The sequence below is a fragment of the Saccopteryx bilineata genome, chromosome 3, assembly GCF_036850765.1.
Source record: "Saccopteryx bilineata isolate mSacBil1 chromosome 3, mSacBil1_pri_phased_curated, whole genome shotgun sequence".
Lineage (NCBI taxonomy): Eukaryota > Metazoa > Chordata > Mammalia > Chiroptera > Emballonuridae > Saccopteryx > Saccopteryx bilineata.
Window position 1 is genome coordinate 285,740,008 of NC_089492.1, and position 23,901 is coordinate 285,763,908.

Consider the following 23,901-nt stretch of genomic DNA (forward strand, 5'->3'; position numbering starts at 1 on the left):
GCTGTGGACAACAGTGAACCATGTGAGATTTTTAAACAGATAGCATCTGAGTTGTTTCTGTAAGGTGGTGGGCAATGGGGGAAGGTCACGTGAGAAACCAGACCAGGGAACTTGTCTAGAACCGCCCACACCCATACGCACCAAAAGAAACTTCCCAGGAGTCCTTTAGAAAAGAACGACTGTCCATCAGCCAGTGAGATTTCACATCATATTAGCTCAACCACCCTAGACAACCCTTTAAATTTCCCCCATGCAGATCACCCCATGTGACTTCCCTGGCCTCTGTCCCCGGGACCAGGGAACATCGTCCGGGAAGCACTGTACTAAATAAAGCTTTTACTGTTCCACACTTAGTGGCTACGCCCTTCCTTCTTCCTCAGGAGGAAAAATACCTTACAGTTTCCTCCTGAAATTGTGGATAATAGTGTGATCTACCCCATAAGGTTGTTTTGAGGCTAAGATAATCCATGTAGAGCACACAGCACAGCTTGACACATGGCATTAGGTTGAACCATCTGAAGTAAGTTGTTAAAATGAACCACACTAGCCCTTTGTTCTGCAGGGGGTTTAGGGGGTGGCACAAATGGGAAAAAACTGAAAAAAATTTATCTTGCTAATAGGATATTCTAACAATTGCAGCTAATATTTATTCAACACTGATTAGGCCAAATGAATTAGATTAAGGGTGTGTCTCCTCTGAACCTCGGAGAGAGGAGATACTCAGCTTCCCAGCTCCATCTGCTGACCTGCCTACTAGTGCCTCCAAGCTCTCCGCAAAGGTTTTGAGTTCCCACTATGTGCCTAAAAGAGTGGCTCCCAGGTGTAGATGGGGAGGAATGTGTGACTGGAGGAGTTGGCAGGGCACTGAGGGTAAGACAGCCTTTTCCAGTGGTTTGCCTACAAGTGAAGGGGCAGGAGAAATGTGATGGTGGCTGGAAGGAGGTGTGGGGCAGAGTGTTGTTTTTTGTTTTGTCTTTTTAGAAGAGCTGCCAACAGACGAGTAGGCTGTCAAGAATTAACCAGGAGCCTGGAAAAAGATAGGTGGTACAGAGAAGATAATTGCAGGAGCCAAGATCAAGAGGATAAAGGGGGCATGAACCACACATATACATGTATATATATTAGCGAGAGAGAGCGACAGAGAGGAACATTGATCTGCTATTGTATGTGCCCTGAAGCGAGATCAAACCGGCAACCTCTGAGCTTTGGAACAAAGTTATCCAGCCAGGGAGAAACTGACATTAAATATCAAGATAATTGGGTCCTCCGGGTGTGACTCTAAATCTTTGGGTTGTTGGGATGATAAAATATGAGATTAAAGAAAAATGTAAAGTTCCCTGAATGAAGAGCTCAGGGACGATAATCCAATTTACACCTCCCTAAAATTGGCCCCGACGAAAACAGCCTTTGCACATGCGCGGTGCGCGCACGTCGCGTCGGCCAGAGGCACTCTCGCGAGAAGAGCCGTGTAGGCCGGAAAAATGGCGCCTCCCAGTCCCCGAGAGTCTAAGGACCCATCCGCTACAACCGCGGCCAAGTCCGACGAGGAGATGGTGCTGCCAGGCTTTCCAGACGCAGACAGCTTCGTAAAGGTGAGTTCCCGTGGTCTCGGGAGCACCGGAAGCTTCTCATGGCTTCTCGGAAGCAGGCGCTGGCTCTCTTGGCGGCCGCCCTCCCGGCCGCACGCGCAACTCAGCGGGGCCACGGGTTGGGTGGTGGGGCTGCCGCCGGCGCCACGCACAATCTCTCACCCTCCGGGGATAGGGTCCCATGCAGACACTGAGGGTCGCCCCGCTTCCCAGGGTCCTCGTTCTCCCAGGTGAGCCCATGCCGCCCCGAGTGTGGAGAGACCCCGCTCCACAGGGGTAAGGGCTTCCTTGTCACCACGATGTCCCAGGCCTCGCGAGCTCGCCCCCGCCGCGGCCAGAGCCACCTAGCCGGTTCACTGCTTTATGTTTCCCATAGCTGCCTGAATTTTTCTCCTTCTGCCGCGGGGATGGCACCTTCCTCCACCCTGAGCTCCAGCCCTACATGAGCTTATAAGCCTTTTTTGTTGTTGTTTTTTTGTGGGGTTGCTTGTTTGTTTGTTTTTTGAGAGAGAGATCAATTTGTTTCTCCACTTATTTATGCATTCCTTGGTTGGTTCTTGTATGTGCCCTGACCAGGATCAAATCACAACCTTGGCATATGGGACAGCACTCTATAACCAACTGAGTTCTCTGGCCAGGGCCCAGAACCTGGGTGTAATGTCACTTGTTAAGAGTCGCCGCCGAATCTTACTCTCTAGGTACCATGGGGCATTTATCAATGCCTACTGAAGGAACAGAGAGAAGATCCATTTAAATTACTGTATTTGTGTAATAGGTTCATTAAAATGTTTGTTCCTGCTTAAATAGAAACAAACATACAACTAGGTTTTAACGCCTCATGCATAGCTCTTGCAAAATCATGAAACTAATTTGTAAGTTAGCACTACAGATTCCCCAAAACTCCACTTACATTACATCTGATTGATTGATAGCCGCTGCTATTGTGAATTCGTTTATTTGGCTTTGAATAGTTCCTGGGCCACTAGCCATGGTCCTGAATGGGAGCGGTTGTACTTACAAGTTACTGTGTACCTACCTCACCCTAAGTCAAGTTCCTGCCTCCTGTTTCCTTTCTTTCTCTCTTGGAAAACCTTTATTACACAACTCCCAACGACATCATTTGGCCTTCACATTTTTTATCTATGACAGCCACTTCAGTTTCATTTCTCATTACCACACAATTAGAATGGAGTACTACTTATACTAACTGAACATCAACATCAGTCCAGTTGTGGGCAGTAGCCATCATCAACTGGTCATTCAAAGCTGTTATCAACTGGTCATCTACAGGATCTAGAATATTGTTTTTAGATGCTTGCCCAAGTGAAAACACAAAAGTAAATTCCTGTAGAAAATGCATGGGTCTGAATTTGAGTAGTAATAGTTATAATAGTACTCATGTGCCTTTCCTAAGTGATTTGATCAGTGTATGGAATCCTCTAAACAACTTGATGGGGTAGGCACTTTTATTATGCCTGTTTTATCAGAGGAGGAAACGAAGGTTCAGATAGATAAAATAACTTACTTAAGCTCACAGATAACAGGTAGCAGAGTCAAGATTCAAACCCTGGCTATTTTGAGTATTAGCCGTGTTATATATGTATTTGTTCTTTCTCCCCCCCCCCCCACTCTCCCAAGAATGTAAATGTAAGCTCCAGAACTTGATTTCATGTTCACCATCATCCCCTCAGGGACTGGAGTAAAATCGGCACCAGATGATTATTTGTGGGATTGCATATCTTCACCTAGCACAGTGTGTCCTATATAGTAGATGCTGAAAAAAAATGAGTTGCTGAGTGAATGGGGATACCCATGTTTAAAACATGCTTGTTTTTCTGGTTTCTGACAGTTTGCTCTTGGATCAGTAGTGGCAGTCACCAAGGCTTCTGGGGGCCTGCCACAGTTTGGCGATGAGTATGATTTTTACCGAAGTTTTCCTGGCTTTCAGGCATTTTGTGAAACACAGGGAGACAGGTTGCTTCAGTGGTGAGTACTAAATTCTGGGGGTTTTTTTCATGTTGAAAGAAATGAATGTAATTTCCTGGATTTTTTTTTTCCTCACCTTAATTTTATATGCTATAATGAGCTATGAAATGTAAAAATGAAACAATGAATTTTGATTAGGGAAATATTACTTGGTAAACTTTGAGTTTTAACTTTTAAAATAATACAGACTTTTGTACTTGTAGACAATGACTCTTTTTTTTTTTTTTTAGACAATGACTCTTGAATTAATTCTAGGACTTGGATCCAAAATTCTCTCACACAACTCACAGAGTCACAGGTTTTAGCTGTCTAAGAAGTGTTTTAGGACAGATAATACACAAACACTGATCTCATGTAACCTGTTGCATTACTGATTTAAAGAATGTTTTAGGCCTGACCAGGCGGTGGCGCAGTGGATAGAGCGTCGGACTGGGATGCGGAAGTACCCAGGTTCGAGACTCCGAGGTCGCGCGCGGGCTCATCTGGCTTGAGCAAAGAGCTCGCCAGCTTGGACCCAAGGTCGCTGGCTCCAGCAAGGGGTTACTCGGTCTGCTGAAGGCCCACGGTCAAGGCACATGTGAGAAAGCAATCAATGAACAACTAAGAAGTCGCAATGCGCAACGAGAAACTGATGATTGATGCTTCTCATCTCTCTCTGTTCCTGTCTGTCTGTCCCTGTCTATCTCTGCCTCTGTAAAAAAAAAAAAGAATGTTTTAGATTTCATAGTCATGAAAACAATGACTACAGAGTACATTATTTACATGGTATTATATCTTTTTTTAAGATTTTATTTATTGATTTTTTTAGAGAAATCGAGGGGGTGGGGGAAGAGTAGGAAGTATCACCTCGTAGTAGTTGCTTCTCAAATGTGCCTTGATCAGATAAGCTCAGGGTTTTGAACTGGTAAACTCAGCATTCTAGGTCATTGCTCTATCCACACTGTACCACCACAAGTCAGGCTATAGTATTATATGTTTTTTAGAGTTTAAATGCAGCTTTGAGGTAATTTCTTACACCCCTTCAATTAACAGATGAGTCTTAGCAAGATTTAGTGAATTGCCCAAGGATACACAAAGAGTGCAAGTTTTATTAGCTCAACCATAAAGTATTGGGAATAGTCTGAGCCAGGCCTTTCCAGCTTCTCCCAGATTGTAAACAAATTAATAAAAGTATACAAACTAATCTTGGTTTTCTTGTCCTTAGCATGAGCAAGGTAATGCAGTACCATGGGTGTCGAAGTAACATTAAGGATCGAAGTAAAGTGACTGAGCTGGAGGACAAGTTTGATTTGCTAGTTGATACCAATGATGTTATTCTAGAAAGAGTGGTGAGTATTTTACCTTACTCTTAAGATAACTAACCAATGGCCCTACCTGGATAGCTTGGTTGGTTAGAGCATCGTCCCGAGGCACAGGTGTTGCTGGTTCGATCCCTGGTCTGGGCACATACAGGAGCTGATCGATGTTCCTGTCTCTCTCCCTACCTCTCTTGCTAAATCAATAAATAAGTAAAATTTTAAAAGATAACTAATGGGCCCTAGCCGGTTGGCTCAGTGGTAGAGCGTCGGCCTGGTGTGCAGGAGTCCCGGGTTTGATTCCTGGCCAGGGCACACAGGAGAGGCGCCCATCTGCTTCTCCACCCCTCCCCTCTCCTTCCTCTCTGTCTCTCTTCCCCTCCCACAGCCAAGGCTCCATTGGAACTCAGTTGGCCTGGGCGCTGAGGATGACTCTATGGCCTCTGCCTCAGGCGCTAGAATGGCTCTGGTTGCAACAGAGCAACGCCCCAGATGGGCAGAGCATTGCCCCCTGGTGGGCATGCTGGGTGGATCCTGGTCGGGCGCATGCGGGAGTCTGTCTGACTGCCTCCCTGTTTTCAACTTCAGAAAAATACAAAAAAAAAAGATAACTAATAAATGAAGAGCTTTTGTATTATCAAAATATGAAAAGAAACTCAAACACCTTAGGAAATAAAAGAAGTTTATCATGTCTTGCCTATAATATTCTTCTCTTCTAATATCTAATAGTTGGCTTTTGTTCTCCAAAATAACATGGTAGTCTTCAAGTAGATGACTTCAAAATATCTCCACTTAATGGATGCTTTTTTTTTTGGAAGCCTATTTTTAAAGTGCCGTATTATAAATCTGCTTTCCAGATTTGTGAATCCTGTTTGTATTGCAAAAGGAGAGGCCTCTGGAAGCAGAGCCCAACCAAAATCTAGTCTATTTTTACTGTTATGTGCAATCTGCTAAACACCCTGACTCACATAATTAGAAGGCTTCGTGGATCATTCAGTCTAGCTTACTGTCTATTTATGCTTAATTCTATAGCAAAACTACGTAGGGATTGTCCAAAATAAACTTAAATTATGTTCCTCTGTCCCGTAAAGTGTTCTATTCCATAGCCTGAATGGCCACAGATAGTTCAATAGCTTCTCATATTTTATGACTTCACGTCCTGCCATGCTACCATTTGTCACCTGGGCTCACTTGTGTTAGTGTTAGTGGTGCCCCAACTGATACTCCCTGTCTGCTTCTACAGTGCAAAGGAGACCAGGGCCCCATTCATTCTCATTGTAAATGCCAATGTTCTGTGTTCAATATGTGCAGTCTAGGGTCTTTTTAATTACTTTGTGGGCCACATCACACTATTAAATCAGATGTGAAATGTTGGCTCTATTCAGAAGAGAGCTGACCGAGGGTTTCTACCCTGTCTTTGAGCTGATCATGCTAATTATCCGTTTTTTGGTTTTGGGTGTTTTTTTTTCCTGAAGTGAGAAGCAGGTAGGCAGAAAGCATGTCCACCAGGGTGCGATGCTCAGCCCATCGGGGCGCTCTTGCTCCACTGCAATCAGAGACATCTTAGCTCCTGAGGCGGAGGCCATGGAGCCATCCTCAGCACCTGGGCCAACTTTGCTCCAGTGGAGCCTTGGCTGCAGGAGGGGAAGAGAGAGATAGAGAGAAAGGACAGGGGGAAGGGTAGAGAAGCAGAGGGGTGCTTCTCCTGTGTGCCTGACCTGGAATTGAACCCGGGACTTCCATACACCGGGCCAATGCTCTACCACTGAACCAGCCAGGGTGTTATCCACTTTTATATGAATATGTTCTCATATATAGTTCTTTGAATATATTTCTTAAAACTATGACGTGCCTGACCAGGTGGTGGCGCAGTGGATTGAGCGTTGGACTTGGATGCGGAGGACCCAGGTTTGAGACCCCGAGCTTGCCAGCTTGAGCGCGGGCTCATCTGGTCTGAGCAAAGCTCACCAGCTTGGACCCAAGGTCACTGGCTAGACGCAGGGGTCCCCAAACTTTTTACACAGGGGGCCAGTTCACTGTCCCTCAGACTGTTGGAGGGCCACCACATACAGTGCTCCTCTCACTGACCACCAGTGAAAGAGGTGCCCCTTTCGGAAGGGCGGCAGGGGGCCAGATAAATGGCCTCAGGGGGCCACATGTGGCCCGCGGGCCGTAGTTTGGGGACGCCTGGGCTAGAGCAAGGGGTTACTTGGTCTACTGAAGGCCCGCGGTCAAGGCACATATAAGAAAGCAATCAGCCTGACCAGGCGGTGGCGCAGTGGATAGAGCGTCGGACTGGGATGCAGAAGACTCAGGTTCGAGACCCCAAGGTTGCCAGCTTGAGCATTGGCTCATCTGGTTTGAGCAAGAGCCCACCAGCTTGAACCCAATGTCACTGGCTCCAGCAAAGGGTTGCTCGGTCTGCTGGAGGCCCACAGTCAAGGCACATATGAGAAAGCAATCAATGAACAGCTAAGGTGTTGCAATGCACAATGAAAAACTAATGATTGATGCTTCTCGTCTCTCTACGTTCCTGTCTGTCTGTCCCTGTCTATCCCTCTCTCTGACTCTCTCTCTGTAAAAAATAAATAAATAAATTAAAAAAAAAAAAAAAGAAAGCAATCAATGAACAACTAAGGTGTCGCAACGAAAAACTGATGATTGATGCTTCTCATCTCTCTTCGTTCCTGTCTGTCTGTCCCTGTCTATCCCTCTTTCTGACTCTCTCTCTGTCTCTGTAAAAAAAAAAAAATTGACGTAATTAACTCTCTTAACCCTGAAAAGATGCTACTGAGCTAATTCTCTTTCATTTTAGGGTATTTTACTGGATGAAGCATCAGGTGTGAATAAGAATCAGCAGCCTGTCCTCCCCACGGGACTGCAGGTCCCCAAAACAATAGTGTCCAGCTGGAACCGCAAGGTGAGGGCTTTTCGGATACACTGGAGCATCTGGTGGCAGCGTTGCCCTGTCTCATTTATATTTCTGTTCCAATTTGCTGGACACAGAACTGGCCACTGCCTAGCTCATTCTCATAAACAGACATGCCTTCGTCATACCCTCTTCTCAGCTTTGCTCCCCCCAGCCTCCAACTCACGCATTCTTAAATGAATGGCTCTTGGGATGCTCTTGTCTTCTTCAAAGGCATGAGTTGAATCTGTTTTTCTAATTCATCAAGCTGCTATGTTATAATGTACTGTACCCATTGATCACAGGCAGGAGAATATAGCAAAAAAACAAAATCTGAAACTTTCCGGCTGCTTCATGCAAAAAACATTATTCGACCTCAGCTTAAATTCCGAGAGAAGATTGACAATTCCAACACTCCGTTTCGTCCGAAAATCTTCATCAAACCCAATGCCCAGAGACCCCTCCCTCAGGGTAAGCAGTGCAGGCACCGCCTACCGGAAACACAGAAAGGCTTCTTAAAGGGAGCCGGGTCACCCTCCACAACTAGACAAGGGGTGACTGTGTCAGCCTCTGTTGTGATGCATCTTGTCACTGCTTGCATCTCTAGCACTCTCCAAAGAAAGGCGGGAGCGCCCACAGGATCGCCCTGAGGATTTGGATGTCCCCCCTGCTCTGGCGGATTTCATCCATCAGCAGAGAACCCAGCAGGTGGAGCAGGACATGTGAGTATTGCCTGTCTGAATGCCGACAGATATTTCAGGGTTTACCTTTGTGCCACATTTTCACTCTGTTTTACTTTTGTAAAATGTGTAAACAAACCCAGAGACTCGAGGTGATTTTTCCCAGGTCTCCGGTGTGTGTTCGCAGCAGGACCACCCACACAGCATGTCTTCTATAACCCTCGGGGCCTTCCAGAGACGGAATCGTTGCTCCCCTCCCCACTGCATAGGTGTGAAACAGAACTAGAGATGCTGACTTCTCACAGAGCCAGGACTTTAACCCAAGTGTTCATTTTTTTTTTTAATTTTTTTTTTTTTTTTACAGAGACAGAGAGAGTCAGAGAGAGGGATAGATAGGGACAGACAGGAATGGAGAGAGATGAGAAGCATCAATCATCAGTTTTTCGTTGCGACACCTTAGTTGTTTATTGATTGCTTTCTCATATGTGCCTTGACCGTGGGGCTACAGCAAACCGAGTAACCCCTTGCTCGAGCCAGCGACCTTGGGTCCAAGCTGGTGAGCTTTGCTCAAACCAGATGAACCCACGCTCAAGCTGGCAAGCTCAGGGTCTCGAACCTGGGTCCTCCACATCCCAGTCTGACGCTCTATCCACTGCGCCACCGCCTGGTCAGGCCCAAGTGTTCTTAAAACCATTCTTCCGCCCTGGCCAGTTGGCTCAGTGGTAGAGTGTCGGCCTGGCATACAGAGGTCCCGGGTTCGATTCCCGGCCAGAGCACACAGGAGAAGCACCCATCTGCTTCTCCACCCTTCCCCCTCTCCTTCCTCTCTGTCTCTCTCTTCCCTTCCCGCAGCCGAGGCTCCATTGGAGCAAAGATGGCCCGGATGCTGGGGATTGCTCCTTGGCCTTTGCCCCAGGCGCTAGAGTGGCTCTGGTCGCAACAGAGCACCGCCCCAGAGGGGCAGAGCATCGCCCCCTGGTGGGCAGAGCGTGGCTCCCTGGTGGGCGTGCCGGGTGGATCCCGGTCGGGTGCATGCGGGAGTCTGTCTGACTGTCTCTCCCAGTTTCTAGCTTCAGAAAAATACAAAAACAAACAAACAAACAAACAAAAAAAAAACATTCTTCCTTGGTACCACTCTGCCTTTCTTGTTAGATGGGGACTCAGTCAGCTAGCGTTCACTCCATACAGGGAAGCGTGCTCCACTGGCTTAGGTGTAAGCATCTGGAAAAGCTTTGCTTAAAACAGACAAAAGTACTGGCCGCCAGAACAAAGAAAAAAATGATGAGAACATTGCTAGTAGAGAGAAAATATATTTTCACAATGGTCTTCTTTTCTTGTATGTTTTTACAAATTGGATTAAGGCAATCTTTCCTTGAACTATGGAATTAAAAAGGTATTTTTTTCGTTTTACTTACTCAGGTTTGCACATCCGTATCAGTACGAACTAGATCACTTCACTCCACCGGATTCAGTCCTTGAAAAGCCACAGCCCCAGGTTAGCACACAGCTGAGGTTATGGGTGGTGTCTCAGGAGTGCAGGCAGAACTAGGTAACTAGATTAGTTGATGTAGTTTTGGCTTTTCCTAAATATCTTTAAAATAGTAGTTTATGACTTTGAGTCAGGAACTCTGCATTCATCGTGTGCTGTAGTGACCTCTAACCCTCCTCTCCCCCCCGCCGCCGGACTTCTGTGATCCAGTTATACAGACTGATAGGAGAAACACCCTGCCACTTTGTCTCCTCCCTGGACCAACTAGTGGAGCTCAATGAAAAGCTCCTGAATTGTCAAGAATTTGCTGTAGACTTGGAGGTAACTTGCAGATGAATTGGAGTGAAATTTTTACATTTTCTATGAGTTTACCTACTTGAGAAATATAAAAATAATAATTTAAACATATATATATATATATATATTCCGTTTTTGTTTTTGTTTTTGTTTTTGTTTTTGTTTTTTGGTAAAATGTAATCTTGTATCTTTGTTTTGTAACTGACTTTCAAATCAGTAGAGGAATGCCTAGTGAGATCAGTTTCCCCTGTCCTTCCTTCTTCCCGCGTGCCCAGCACCACTCCTACAGGAGCTTCCTCGGGCTGACCTGCCTCATGCAAGTCTCCACCCGGACGGAAGACTTCATCGTGGACACCCTGGAGCTTCGAAGTGACATGTACATCCTGAACGAGAGCCTCACGGACCCAGCTATTGTCAAGGTCAGCCAGCCCTTCTTCAGCTCTCGCCTGGGAGTGCAGGATTTAAGTGCCTTTCGGTTTACGATTCCCTTATTTCAATATGGACCCAAATAAAATTGAGAGAAATCATTATAATTTCCTACACTAGGGCACCACACGCTAAACTGCTTTTGTTTCTAAACCTCTGTTAGAACAGCTAAGACTGTGCTCATTACCACCCAGAAAAACGTTAAATCATTTTAATGACTCCTGCAATGAGCCTACGCCATCAAGATTGTTTGAACTTAATGACTACCCTTGAAGCAAGTAGAGCTGCTTTCTTAGAATCATTGGCCGTTAGCAGACTTGAAGAGTGTGCAATTAGGAGTGTAGAAAGATGGGGCCCAAATGAAAAGAAGCATGTAGAGCTCAACCCATATTAGTCTTCCTTCTGGCCCCCAGTTCCAGTGTTCTGATCACCTCGAGGCAGAGTGCACTGCTGAGCGCAGTGGCCTCTCACACAGTCCTGCATGACTTTGGTTCTGTTTTCAGGTCTTCCACGGCGCGGATTCAGACATAGAATGGCTGCAGAAAGACTTCGGGCTGTATGTAGTGAACATGTTTGATACCCACCAGGCAGCGCGCCTTCTTAACCTGGGCAGGCACTCGCTCGACCATCTGCTGAAACTCTACTGCAATGTGGAGTCAAACAAGCAGTACCAGCTGGCTGATTGGAGAATACGGTCAGTTTGCTCTCAACAGGAAATGCGGGTACAGAAGGAAGTGTGGGTGTTCATTCACCTCATTCATGCAGACTTGTGTTCAGCATGTAACGCTATTTGAGTGGAGCTGTTTTCATTCCATCAGATAAACTGGAAGTTGTAGTATTATGCCAGTATAGAATTGTGTACAGCTATGTTGGAAGAACACACCGTGTCAGTCTTCGTCCATGCCAGTCCCATTTGAAACTCCAATCTCCCTAGTAGGGATAGTTGTGTGTGTGTGTGTGTGTGTGCATGTGATGCTCTCCCATAGGTGTGAGAGAATCCTAAGGCACACGGCTGATTTAGCCTGACAGTAAGTGTTTGTGGTAGTAGAGGGTTGTAATGGCGTCCTGCCATACCTTCTGGGGTTCTTGCTCGGCTTGCTCAGTTCCAGGTGTCTGGCTTTCTCCTTAAGGTTCCAGAGCTACAATAGGAAGAAGCCACTAAACTTTTCTCTAATTCTGCATGCCAGAATTTCTCAAGAGAATCTCAAGTCTGAACAGAAGATGAGAACTGACAGAATCTAAAAGTCACTACCTAGTTAGTTAATCCTTGCCATGTGCCACATGTCAAGCTACGAGCTTTAGGGATGTTGTCCTGTGTCACCCTTACTACAGCTACAGTTTTACAGTTAAGGACAGTGAGCTCAAGCTTAGGTGACTTGTCCAAGGTCAGCTATCTGGAGCTAAAAGTCAAACTCAGGATGACAGAGCCCTTATTTTCAACCACATCATTATCCTGCTGCCCTTCCTATCCAGCTGTGAAACAATAGCTTGTCACATTAAGATGCATATCGGCTATGAAAGAAACTTTGATAGCAGAAGGAGCCGAGTGAGTCTTAGCACCCACAGAGTAGACAAATTAAATTGCTGCTCCTAAGGGAAATTAGTGAAAGTTTCCTCTGTTGCAATTCTAGACCTCTGCCTGAGGAAATGCTCAGCTACGCCCGTGATGACACTCATTATTTGCTTTACATCTATGATAAAATGAGGCTGGAACTGTGGGAGCGAGGCAACGGCCAGCCCGTCCAGCTGCAGGTGGTGTGGCAGCGGAGCAGGGACATCTGCCTCAAGGTAAGACCTCACCAGCCACACAGACCCAGACACACTCCGCCTTTACAGCGAGGGCCTGGTTCCTTCCTGTTGCTCTTGACCTTTTCTGAGAAGAACACAGTTTTGATTCACACTGATCGTGAATGTCCTGTAAACTTGCAGAAGTTCATCAAACCTATCTTCACGGACGAGTCCTACCTTGAACTATACAGGAAGCAGAAGAAGCATCTCAACACCCAGCAGCTGGCAGCCTTTCAGCTGCTGTTCGCCTGGAGGGACAAGACCGCTCGGAGAGAGGATGAAAGTTACGGGTAGGGGATTCGTGGGGATTCTGATACTGTTCCTCATAGTCCGAGCAGGTCTGGAAATAGGGAAAGAATGACCTTTTTCTCTCTTTTTTGCCATGAAAGTTGGTTACATTTTCCCCTGGGTTATAGCATGCCATGGAACTTGTTGGCTGAACCTAATGTGATTCGCGTATTGTGTGTTTGGTTCCAGATATGTGCTGCCAAACCACATGATGCTGAAGATCGCCGAAGAGCTGCCCAAGTGAGTCTGAGAGCTGATTACTGTGTTCTAGCTGCCGCTGAGAAATTTCATCTTTCACAATCAAGTGTATTTAATTGTTATTACCTCAGGGTTGACTCAAAGAAGATAGAACTCCAAAGGAATTTGCAAATCCAAGGAATGTAGGTTTTCTGCCCTCGGGCTGCCATTTAGGAACCGAAACTTCTGAACTGGAATGTTTCAATTGCTGTGCCTTCAGTTGAGTCTGTGGCGTTGGCATCCACTGTCAAGGGATTCTCTCATTTGTGCTTTCTTCCAAACTAAGGCATCTCATCGATTTTAAATGTCTTGTGATGTTAATTAAAGTATAAGCACAGAATCTAAATTTATAATCTTTTGTCCACCCTGTTGCAGAACTGCATAGCAGCAGAGCTGTGGTACTTCTGTCCCCTCCCCCCATTAGGAGGGGGCAGACAGTGAGGAGCCTGCTCAAAGCCCACGTGGCAGAGCGTGTGGCCGTGGTGGCCCAGCTGCTGCGGGGATGTGTGTCCTTAGCCTTGCCCTTTGCCGGAACGCTCCAGCCCTACCTGACCATTGCTCTTGTCTGGAAGCTTTTGAGGGCTGTGTTCCTAAGTGATGAGTTACATCTGTTCTTGTCCTCAGGGAACCGCAGGGCATCATAGCTTGCTGCAACCCTGTACCACCACTCGTTCGGCAGCAGATCAACGAAATGCATCTTTTAATCCAGCAGGCTCGGGACATGCCCCTGCTCAAGGTAAGAAGCCTTGCTGCTGAAGGTTTCCAACTCAGCAGGTCTCTTCTGTCTATTAGCATCCTACACTTTGTGGTCTCCTACGGAAATGATCTGTCTTCATTGTAAAAAGCCCTAGGATGCCCAGGCTGGGTTCTCAGGTGGTTAGAACATCATCCTGATACACCAAGGTTATGGGTTTGATCCCAGGTCAGGACACATACAAGAATCAACCATTGAATGCATAAATAAGTGGGACAACAGATCAATGTTCCTCTCTCTCTCTCTTTCTCTTTTTTCTTTCTCTCTTTGATGCTTTTTGTGTAAAGTCAGTTAAAAAATAATTGTTTAAAAAGCCCACAGAAATCCTAGGGTTTAGGAACACTGCCGTGGATGTTTCTTCTTTATGGCAGTTATAGCTGAAGCTCACTCTTCTTAAGACATTTTTATCATCCAACAGCAAGTAATATCTGGTGACTGGGCCGGTTACCTGTTTGGAGGCAGGTAACCTATGGAATACAATGGAGTGAGGATCTTGGGTCAGAGAGCTCATTTCAGAAGCCTGGCAGGGGTCCATATGGGTGTGGTCATGCCATGATGAGTGTGGTGGTCACAGAAATGGAAAGGAAAGGGCAGGTATCAGAAGCACCACCAGGAGAACAGCTTGAAATTGGCTATCATTTATCTTTGAGCACCACACTGCGGACCATAGAAGTTCTCTGAGTGGCAGACGACTTTGAGGTGATAGCAGCGGGTCAGAGACAGCTCGCTCCAAATATAAAGTGGCTGGGGAGATAGGAGAGCCTTGGGTAGAAATGGGGGATTCAGAAAGAGCTGCTGTTGTGGAGGAAATCCTGAAGTTTAGACAAATGTCAATAAAAGCAGGAAACTCAACCAAAACTATAGCTGCGCGCGTGCTGCACAGGTATAGTGCACCGACGTGTGCATGCATGTGCGTGTGTACATGGCGTGCCCCTGTGTCGGTGATTCGTGTTCAGGCAGATTTGCATGTGTGATTTGTGTGGTGTTGGGACAGTTTTTCATGTTGCCTTAGCAGCATTTTCAATATATGCTACATTATGTGAGTAATTTTTTGGAAGATTATTGATTCGTGAAGACATATACTCAGCCCCCACAAAGTGAGAAGGAAGAGACTGAGGATAAACGCACTCACAGTCTTCATGTGGAATTTCTTTCTTGGCTCCACAATGTGTCCGAGTAGAGAGGACCGTGCTTACGTTCAGGCCCTTTGCGGTCCTTCCATATTATGCCTGGTCACGATGAAGGGTTTTATTCTTTCATTCTCTAGTAATTATTGAGCACTTGGTAATCGCAGTGCCAGGCACTGGGGGCAGGGGGTAAAGGGTGAGGGAAAATCTCCAGGCCCTTGAAAAACACAGTGTAGCGAAGGGACAGTCTGTGCTGAGGGGAAGTGTGTGTGCCATCAGCTTTAGGCAACTTTCCTCAGATTGTCTGTTTTTCTTCTGTAGTCTGAAGTAGCAGCTGGAGCAAAGAAGAGTGGCCCGCTGCCCAATCCTGAGGTAGGGTGAAGGGCCGGCTCCCTTCCTCTGAGAGGTCCCAGTCCCAGCCAGTGCCCACTAAGCTGCCCGTCAGCCCAGCGCCCCACAGTGGTGGCTCCTGCGTGCTCACAAGTGTGTCATTGCGGCCTGTTGCTTTCTTTTTGATGCAGAGATTGGAGAATGTTCTCTTTGGACCCCATGACTGCTCCCACGCCCCTTCAAACGGCTGTCCTGTCATCCCAACCAATGGTAACGCGGAGGCCCCGGGAGCCCCAGCAAGGTGGGGAGCGGCCTGGTGCACCAGCCCGTAGGAGGCTTTGAGCATGCTGACTGTCCCCCTAGGGCTTGTACCGGTGCAGAAGCAGGCGGACCTCTTCCCCAATGGGAGAGAAGAGGACAAGGCCCTGCTGGATCCCAAATGCCTCATCGCCACCGCTGTCATTACGTTGTTTAATGTGAGTAATAGACACGGCGGTCAGGTGATGCAGACTACAGGGATTTATTGGGTTCTTATGCCCGAGGGGCTGCTTGCACCATGGAGAATCGTGCCAAAAGTAAGACCCAGCAGCAGTGGGAACAGGCATGGAGACAGATCACAGGGTGGTCTGCTTGTCTAGATGTGGGGGTCCTTGAGAAGCGGGTGGAGGATCTCTGAGCTGCATGTGAAGGAATCCTCAAGGAAGGATTGGCATCTTGATCCTCACTAGCACCTGGCAGGCAGGAGGGCGTGGGTGACTGTCACACAGCAGCACAGTTCCCACACAGTCACCCGATCCCCAGCACGGACGGAGTGAGCTCTGTGAACGGTGGAGCGTGTCCTGCGTACAGGTCTCTGACCAGTGCCAGCCCACGTGTGCGTTGGCAGCAGAAGAGAAAACTGACAAGTCTTTCTCTACACTGTGGCTCCCTAGACAAAGTGACGAGCAGGCATGCCGTGGGAGGAAGCCCGTTGCCCACTCTGTAGAGAGGCTGAGTCACAGTAGGCAGTGACTCTACTCAGGCAGGAGACAGGTGCCCAACCTGAGCCAGGCTGTGTTTCTGGAAGGTGCATGGGAATAGGCTTCTCATTTCTGCCAGCTGCAGGTTCTTTGCAAAGGGAAGACCGAGGTGTGTTTGTCGGTCAGGATGGGTGCTCGCTGGAGTGACCAGGGATGGAAGGGTAACATTGTGGTCGCTGCAGACAGCAGATGTGGTAGGAAGGAAACATCATTTCCTTCCCAGAGAGAGAAGCGAGAGTATGGATAGAGTCAGGGATAAAGCCCAGCAGGTGCTCCCATGACAAAGACCTGGATGATGTGGGAGGCCCCGGGACTGCAGCTCACATCCAGGCTGTCACCGTGGGAGTGGGGCCGCAGCCAGGAAGAGAAGTGGTGCCTGCAGCGTATGCCCACAGGGGCTTTCTTTTTCACTTAGTTAAATACATTTAGCTCAGATCTTCAGTAATTCATGAGGAAAGAAGTCTGGAAGCGTTAGTTGACCGCAGAATAATAAGCCATCAAAGTGGTGAGACAGCCACAAATGTGAGCGTGCACCCAGGCTGTGGGGAAGTGGAGGTGCCAGCTCCGGCGGATGGAGGCGGTGCTCTCCCCACGCGGTGGTAGTGCTCTTCCTGCACTGCGCTCTGTGCTCTCCTGGCGGGGTGCTCTCCCCACGCGATGCTCTCCCCGCTCTGTACTCTCCTGGCGTGGTGTTCTCCCCGCGCGGTGCTCTCCCCGCTCTGTGCTCTCCCTGCTTTGTGCTCTCCCCTCTCTGTGCTCTCCTGGCGGGGTGCGCTCCCGCTCTGTGCTCTCCGGTGCTCTCCCCGCGCGGTGCTCTCCCCGTGTTGTGCTCTCCCCGCGCGGTGCTCTCCCTGCTCTGTGCTCTCCCTGTGCTGTGGTGCTCTCCCCGCGCGGTGGTGCTCTCCCTGTGCCGTGCTCTCCCCGCGCGGTGGTGCTCTCCCTGTGCTGTGCTCTCCCCGCGCGGTGGTGCTCTCCCTGTGCTGTGCTCTCCCCGCGCGGTGGTGCTCTCTCTGCACTCTGGCGGCTGCGCTGTGTGGCGGCCTCTGCAACCACAGAGGAAGCGGAAGAAGAGCAGTTCTGTGAACCCGCTCGGAACCAACATTATTACATAATTTCATAGAGTTCTAAGGAAGATTTATCATTTTTTTAAAGGTTTATTATAAATTTCAGGTAAGTGTCAGGTTACGATTTGAAGTTCTAGAGCAGACAGACCTGGCTTTAAATCCTTATTCTGCCCCTATTAGCTCTAAGGCTCTGGGAGACTTTTTTTAACTACTCATAAGCCTCGGTTTTCTCATCTGTAAGATGGTTTAAGAGTAATACCACGTATCTATCTCATAGGTTGTCAGGGCACAGAGAGATTCGTTGGTTTACTAAATATGAATTAAGTATTATAATGTGCTACAGGCTGTTTTAGTGCCTTACACACATCCCAACACAATTATGGTTGTAAGTGATCGTTTTCTGTCTGTTTCTGCAGGAACCTAGAGCTGATGAAAATGGAAAGGGTCCGTTAACAGTTGCCCAGAAAAAAGCTCAGACCATAATGGAGTCCTTTGAAAATCCATTTAGGATGGTAAGTAGTAGTTGTGTGTGTCAGGACTGGCAGAATGTGCTGGCCCAGAAGGAAGCCCCAGGTCTTCACAGAGAGCACAGGGTGTGTCTGTTGCCCCTGGTGTCCCGGTGGGGAGTCGAGGTCTCAGACGAAACCAACAGGAAGGTCTCATCTGAGTGTCAGTGAACTGTGGCCGGGTGGGTGCTTCGAGTTGAGGCCTCCTGAGCCGAAAGCAACCAGAAACCCACTCTGGGCGCAGATCTGTGAAGCCTGGGCCCAGATCACATGTTCAGCAGCACTTACCAGGGCTATTTCCTTTCTCCAGTTCCTGCCATCGCTGGAACGCCACGCTCACATTTCTCAGGCAGCAAAGTTTGATTCGTCGTCGAAAATCTATGAAGTAAGTGGATTTGTCATTCTTTCTAAGACTGGCTTTCTAAAAAAGGGGGACTTCTTAATTATTGGAACCAGGTTTCTGTTGTAAACAAGCCCATCTGTGAACCCCCTGCATACAAATGAGTGCAAAAAGCCCTTTATATACAAGTATACCCAGAACTTTAATCTGGCTCTCAGAAGCACTTGGGATCCTTTTAAGAAACAGGTCTTGAGGGGGGCGGGTGGGTTTTTTTGTTCTTTATAGAGGTTTAATTTCCATGCAGTAAAGTGCACAGATGTTAAATGTACAGCTTGATGCATTTTTAGATATGAATATTGCTTTAAGGCTCTTAAAGGTGACAGCTTAAATTTTAAAACACTCTTGTTTTATATTGTTTGGTTTGTTTTTAACAGCATTATGAATAAGAATAAGAAAACACCTTCCCTGGATCCCCATGAGATGTTCCTGGGAGCCAGCGTGTTAATTGTTAAAAGCCTTCTTCCTCTCTGCAGGAAGTGCCTGCTCTGATCAGATGGGTGGCCTGGCTCCCTCTGTCACCAGCACCGCCCGAGAATCAGGCCAAAACCCTGATGGGCTTCAGCCCTGTTGCTGGTGGTTAGCTTGTTTTTAGAACTGGGGAGTCAGGTGGAGGTTTTGCCTTCTCTCCCCTGCCCCCACTGGGTGTGGCACAGTCAACGACCATACGTCCCTTACGTGCTTACATCTCCTACCAGCCAGATGTGTTCTGATGCCGCAGGGGGGTGTGCTGTCCCAGAGAGGCACATCAGGCTTGCACAAGTCCTGCCCTGAGGCCCGGCCCCGCCGTTTAGAACTGTGCGTGTCCCTGCAGACAGATTACTTAGCTTCCCTGATCCTGTGGTTCCCAGGACCATAGAAGGGATTGAACGGATTTTGTGAAAGCGCCTGGCCCAGTGTCCGGAACAGTTGTACTTTGTCCTTCTTACTAAGTATTATCACAATAAAGCCAGCATGAGATTTTCTTTTTTGTGTCATCAGATTTGGAATTTGTGATTTAGACTGTGTGTAGTTATTAGGCTGGCATGCCCTGCATCGCCTCATTAAAAAAAAAATAAAGTATTCCTTAGGTGGCTGAGTTTTGGAGTTTTTTTGTTTTGTTTGTTTTCATTGTAGATCAGCAACCGTTGGAAGCTGGCAAGCCAGGTACAGGTACACAAAGAATCTAAAGAAACTGCCAAGAAGAAGGCAGCTGAGCAAACAGGTAGCATTCACTTCCTTGTCAACTCAGCCAGTCAAGTGTGTGTGCTAGAGTAGCCCTCACTCTGTGCTCTCAGTCCTCCGACCGAGTGCAGGTACCGCCATGGGCAGGATAGACAAGCAGGCCCCAGCTCCGTGGGGCTTGCCTCCTGCTGAGGGACAGCAGACAGGAGGCCCGAGGTGTATCTTCTGGCAGCAGTAGGCATCACGCAGGAGAGGCAGGCAGTGCCGGGTGGCGGAGCCCAGGGGACGCGGGAGAGGTGGGGTGAGCAGGGAGAGCCGCGGGGCCCACGTGGAGGACTTCAGCGGTCACTGTGAGTGAGCGCACAGACTCGGGGCTGTGAGCCCAGGCGTGCCAGGTACTGCCTTCCACGCTGGAGAGCCGCTCTGGCTGCCGTGTGGAGAGCAGAGCAGAGGGCAGGGCGGGAGCCCGGGTAGGATGTGGCAGTCAGTGAGGTGAGGGGGCTGCCGGCCGGACAGTGTGGCAGCAGAGAAGGTGGCAGAAGTTGTCAGAACTGGGTGTTCCTGCGGTAGAGCCGACAGCATTGGTGACGCATCGGACGTGGCATGTGAGGGACAGGAAGACACTGAGGGTGTAAGAACATCTTGTCCTGAGCAGCTAGGAAGATGGGGTCGCCATCCAGAGGATGAGACCACAGAGCCTGTGGGATGCCAGACAGGTTTTGGTTCTGATCCTTGACGTGCTATAGCCAAGATTCCTATTAAAATTCCTCAGAGAGATGTCACATGGGCCGTTGGTGTGTGGGTTTGGGTTCTTGGGAGAGGAGCAGGTGTAGAGTGGTCGTTGTCATTGTCAGATTGAGAATGAAGTGGCCATCCTTCAGAGTCTGGGGAAGGAGGGAGGTGGGACTGACCCATGAGGCTGAGCAGCAGGGAGGGCGCCCTGCACCAGCAGCCGCAGCAGCCAGGCTGGGCAGGTGAGCGGGGAACCCTCCCTGCTGGGCCAGCAGCTCCACAGCCAGTTCTCTCTCTTGCAGCTGCCCGGGACCAGGCCACTGAGGAGTACAGAGCCACGGCAGAGCAGGCCATGCCTGTACGACAGCAGGCTGCTGTACGTGCTGGCTTTCTGCTTTTCTCCTATGAGAGACGAGTTGCCCCTGGCCATTGGCAGGATCTTCCTCAGCTGTCACAGGCTGACCCTGTGCCTCAAACCAAATGCTTTTTTCTTTCCAGTTCATCTTGGCTTGCCAGTTAGTGCCTGCCTCATTTGCCCTCAAAAAAGTTTATATTGGCCCTGGCTGGTTGGCTCAGTGGTAGAGCGTCGGCCTGGCATGCAGGGGACCCAGGTTCAATTCCCGGCCAGGGCACATAGGAGAAGCGCCCATTTGCTTCTCCACCCCCACCCCCCTTCCTCTCTGTCTCTCTCTTCCCCTCCCGCAGCCAAGGCTCCATTGGAGCAAAGATGGCCCGGGCGCTGGGATGGCTCCTTGGCCTCTGCCACAGGCGCTAGAGTGGCTCTGGTTGCGGCAGAGCGACGCCCCCTGGTGGGCAGAACGTCGCCCCTGGTGGGCGTGCCGGGTGAATCCCGGTTGGGCGCATGCGGGAATCTGTCTGACTGTCTCTCCCCATTTCCAGCTTCAAAGGAAAAAAAAAAAAGTTTATATTGTAATTCCTCTTAGAAGGTTTTTCCCATTATTGATGTAAATAGATCATCCCGCCTGACTAGCCATAGACAGGCATTGTGGCGGGCAGGTTTCTCTACCCAAGTAAATAATTACCCCACCCCACCCCAGAGTACTATGGAAGGCCTGAGCCTGCATTTCTTACATGACCTGTGTCAGTCTCCGCTCCCCCTCCCCCTGCATCACTCTCCCAGCCACTGAATCGATCTTTACAGCGAGGTAGGCACCTGAGTCCCTAGCAGGGTGCTCACACCGGGCCTGCGGGCCACCTCTCATGTGCTCCATTCTTCCTTCCTGTGGGTGTGTGCGGCCTACAGCTAGAAAATGCGGCCAAGAAGAGGGAGCACACAGCCAGTGACCCCAGGTCCACAGAACAAAAGCAGGAGAAGAAACGACTCCGAGTTTCCAAGAAGCTGAAAGACCCAGACCCAGCGGAGAAAGAGTTTACCCCTTATGACTACAGCAAATCGGATTTCAAGGCTTTTGCTGGTGAGGCAGGTCTGGAGCCCTGTTAAGAGTGACTCTATGTGGGGTGGAGGGCGGCTGCAGAGTCCAGAGCCCGGCCTGGGCACAGACTGAGCCCTGCCCAAGACACGCACCAGCCCAGAGTGTCCTGGGAAACGGCAGGGGCGACAGACCTGCCCCGACCTCCTGCTGCTGGAGCCCGTTTACTAGAGTGGTTTAGCAAGAAGCCATCCATTCTTAAGTGGCTTTAGCCTTCCTCATAATAGCTTGTGTCCAGACACATTTTCTCACAGACTTGCACACACATACAGTAAAGATCTTTGCTTGTTGAAAAAACCTGGTGCCATACTTACCTGGCAGGGGAGATACCATGATCACGAAAAAACCTGGTGCCCATGAGATAGAGCTCTGGTTAGCTCCTTAGCCGGTGAGTGCCTGTCAGCTTTGAGGGGCTGCGTGTGGCATCCCTGTCAGTCTCCTTGCCAGCATGTCCCTTTCAAGAGAGGGAAAGCTGGGCAGGGACCCCGCTGATCTCCCTGATGGAGCAGTGACCAGTGCTTAAGCACCCGACTCCCAAGAATAGGTGTGTGGGAAATGAGCCTGGTCATCCAGCTGCCCTTAGCTAACAGGATACATGACTTCATGTCAGCCATAAGTCTCTCCTAAAGGGTGACAGGCTGACAGCCCACACTTCCAGGCTGTCATGCACATAGCCCAGTAACAAGCCTGTTGGGTTAACTCATTTGCATGATCTCTCTTACCTTTTAGGAAACAGCAAATCCAAACCTTCCCAGTTTGACCCAAATAAGCAGAACCCATCTGGCAAGGTAAGAGACGGCCGAGAGTTCTGGTGTGCGCATGGCGCTTAGTTTTTGACCCCTTCCATTGCTGGGGAAACAGGTTCATCTAGGAGTCTCTTTGCATATCTTTTCCCTCACCTCATTTCTTCCTAAGCACCGACAACACCCACCAACTATTCCTGCAATTAAAAAAAACATTTTTAAGAGACTATAAAAGGCTGATGTGTGGTTTTAAAGGGTGTTTTTTGTTTGCTACCATGGGAATTAGAGCTGTGGGCCAACAACGCTCCTCCTGGTGCCGGCACAAGCCCGCATTCGCCCTGCGTGGGTGTGGGTGCCGGCCGGAGCCAAGTGCGGCTGAATGTTGGGCGTGTGGACCATGAGGCCCATGTGGAGCCCTGCAGCTCCTTCAGCCGCTCATCCTAGTGGCCTTGCCTCTGCAAACACCCACACAGGCCCAGTTGCAAGACCACCAGTCACGCCAGCGTGCTGGAATCTTGGAGCAGCCATCTGAGCTCTGTGTGTTTTCCTGTGTGTCTCTTCTTATCTTCTGTGCCTCTTACCTTTACAGAAATGTCTTCCAGCCAAAAAACTTAAACAGTCAATGGGAAACAAAAGCATGTCCTTCCCAACCGGGAAGTCAGACAGGTACGTGGAGGGGGCTCAGAGAGCCACTCGGCCCAGTCCCCTTTTGTGACAGGAAAACGGAGCTAGGCAGAGGGTTGGTGATTGCGGATGCTGCATGTATATCATTCTCAGCTGCTGCGTCCCAGGACCCACATTCCCGTGCTTAACTCTCTCCACCTACTGACAGTGTCCCAGGGCCACCTTGGAGCAGTAGGATGGAGGTTTCCCTCTATGAGCCTGTTTGTGAGGAATGAGAAAAAAATCATTGCGCAAATGTGGGTTATCTCTGTGGAATATTTTGGTTAAAAGCATGAAATCCTACTCCTCTGAGCAGACCCTGGGGTCAGAGGGCGTGCCGTAGGGTGCAGCATGATGGAGGATCAACCTGCCTTTAGAACTTGGTCCGCTCAGCCAGCCCTGTGGGCCTCAGAGCAGTGTTCCAGTCCACACTCTCTCCAGGGTCAGGTGGGGGCATGCTACTGCCCTGCTCAGTTCTCCAGGACCCCAAACAAACTATTCTGCCCGGGCTGCTGCATCATTTGGTAGCAACGTTTTATAATCCAGCTGAGAGCAAACACCAGCCAGGCTGCAAGAAGTGACTTGTTTTCATACTGTCTCCGCAGGGGCTTCAGGCACAATTGGCCCAACAGATAGTGCTGGATCCCCCAGCGGACTGGAAGCACCCAACCGTGGTGCTGGTTTTGTACAGACTCATTTTCAAACCATTAAATATAATTCTTCCTGGAAGAAAGCTGGTTCTTGGCTTTTCTTTTGCTGCCACCACAGCGCTGGCAGGAGAGGGCAGATCCCATCCTGTTCAGATCAGCACCTGCGGCTGGCTGGGTAAGTATGCCCTCGGAGGCTACTGTGATTTCCAGAGAAATCCAGGCCCACCCCCAGGGAGGAGCGCAGGAGAATCTCAGACTCGGAATCGGGCGGCATCCACAGGCAGAAGGCACGGTGCTCACCTGGCTCCATGTCCGGGG

At 49.0% G+C, this 23,901-nt stretch overlaps 1 protein-coding gene across 3 annotated transcripts; it reads left to right on the forward strand.

Annotated features, from left to right (window-relative positions):
• The first annotated feature begins 1,453 nt into the window (after nt 1-1,453).
• EXOSC10 (exosome component 10) lies at nt 1,454-23,871 on the forward strand. Of its 3 annotated transcripts, none has more exons than XM_066270446.1 (25): nt 1,454-1,592; nt 3,439-3,575; nt 4,780-4,903; nt 7,686-7,790; nt 8,084-8,249; nt 8,386-8,500; nt 9,878-9,953; nt 10,158-10,268; nt 10,520-10,663; nt 11,174-11,364; nt 12,302-12,458; nt 12,600-12,748; nt 12,936-12,986; nt 13,608-13,719; nt 15,186-15,236; nt 15,386-15,464; nt 15,558-15,670; nt 17,694-17,789; nt 18,094-18,168; nt 19,297-19,384; nt 20,379-20,452; nt 21,341-21,521; nt 22,257-22,315; nt 22,860-22,936; nt 23,539-23,871. In XM_066270446.1, exons 1-25 carry the CDS (start codon nt 1,482-1,484, stop codon nt 23,567-23,569), a joined length of 2,673 nt encoding a protein of 890 aa, XP_066126543.1. In that variant the 5' UTR covers nt 1,454-1,481; the 3' UTR covers nt 23,570-23,871. The 3 variants fall into 3 exon arrangements, with proteins under 3 accessions (XP_066126543.1, XP_066126544.1, XP_066126545.1); XM_066270447.1 differs by having other exon boundaries at nt 21,341-21,512; nt 23,539-23,868; XM_066270448.1 differs by lacking the exons at nt 19,297-19,384; nt 20,379-20,452; nt 21,341-21,521; ... (1 more) ...; nt 22,860-22,936; nt 23,539-23,871 and adding an exon at nt 18,558-19,144.
• Nucleotides 23,872-23,901: the final 30 nt, after the last annotated feature.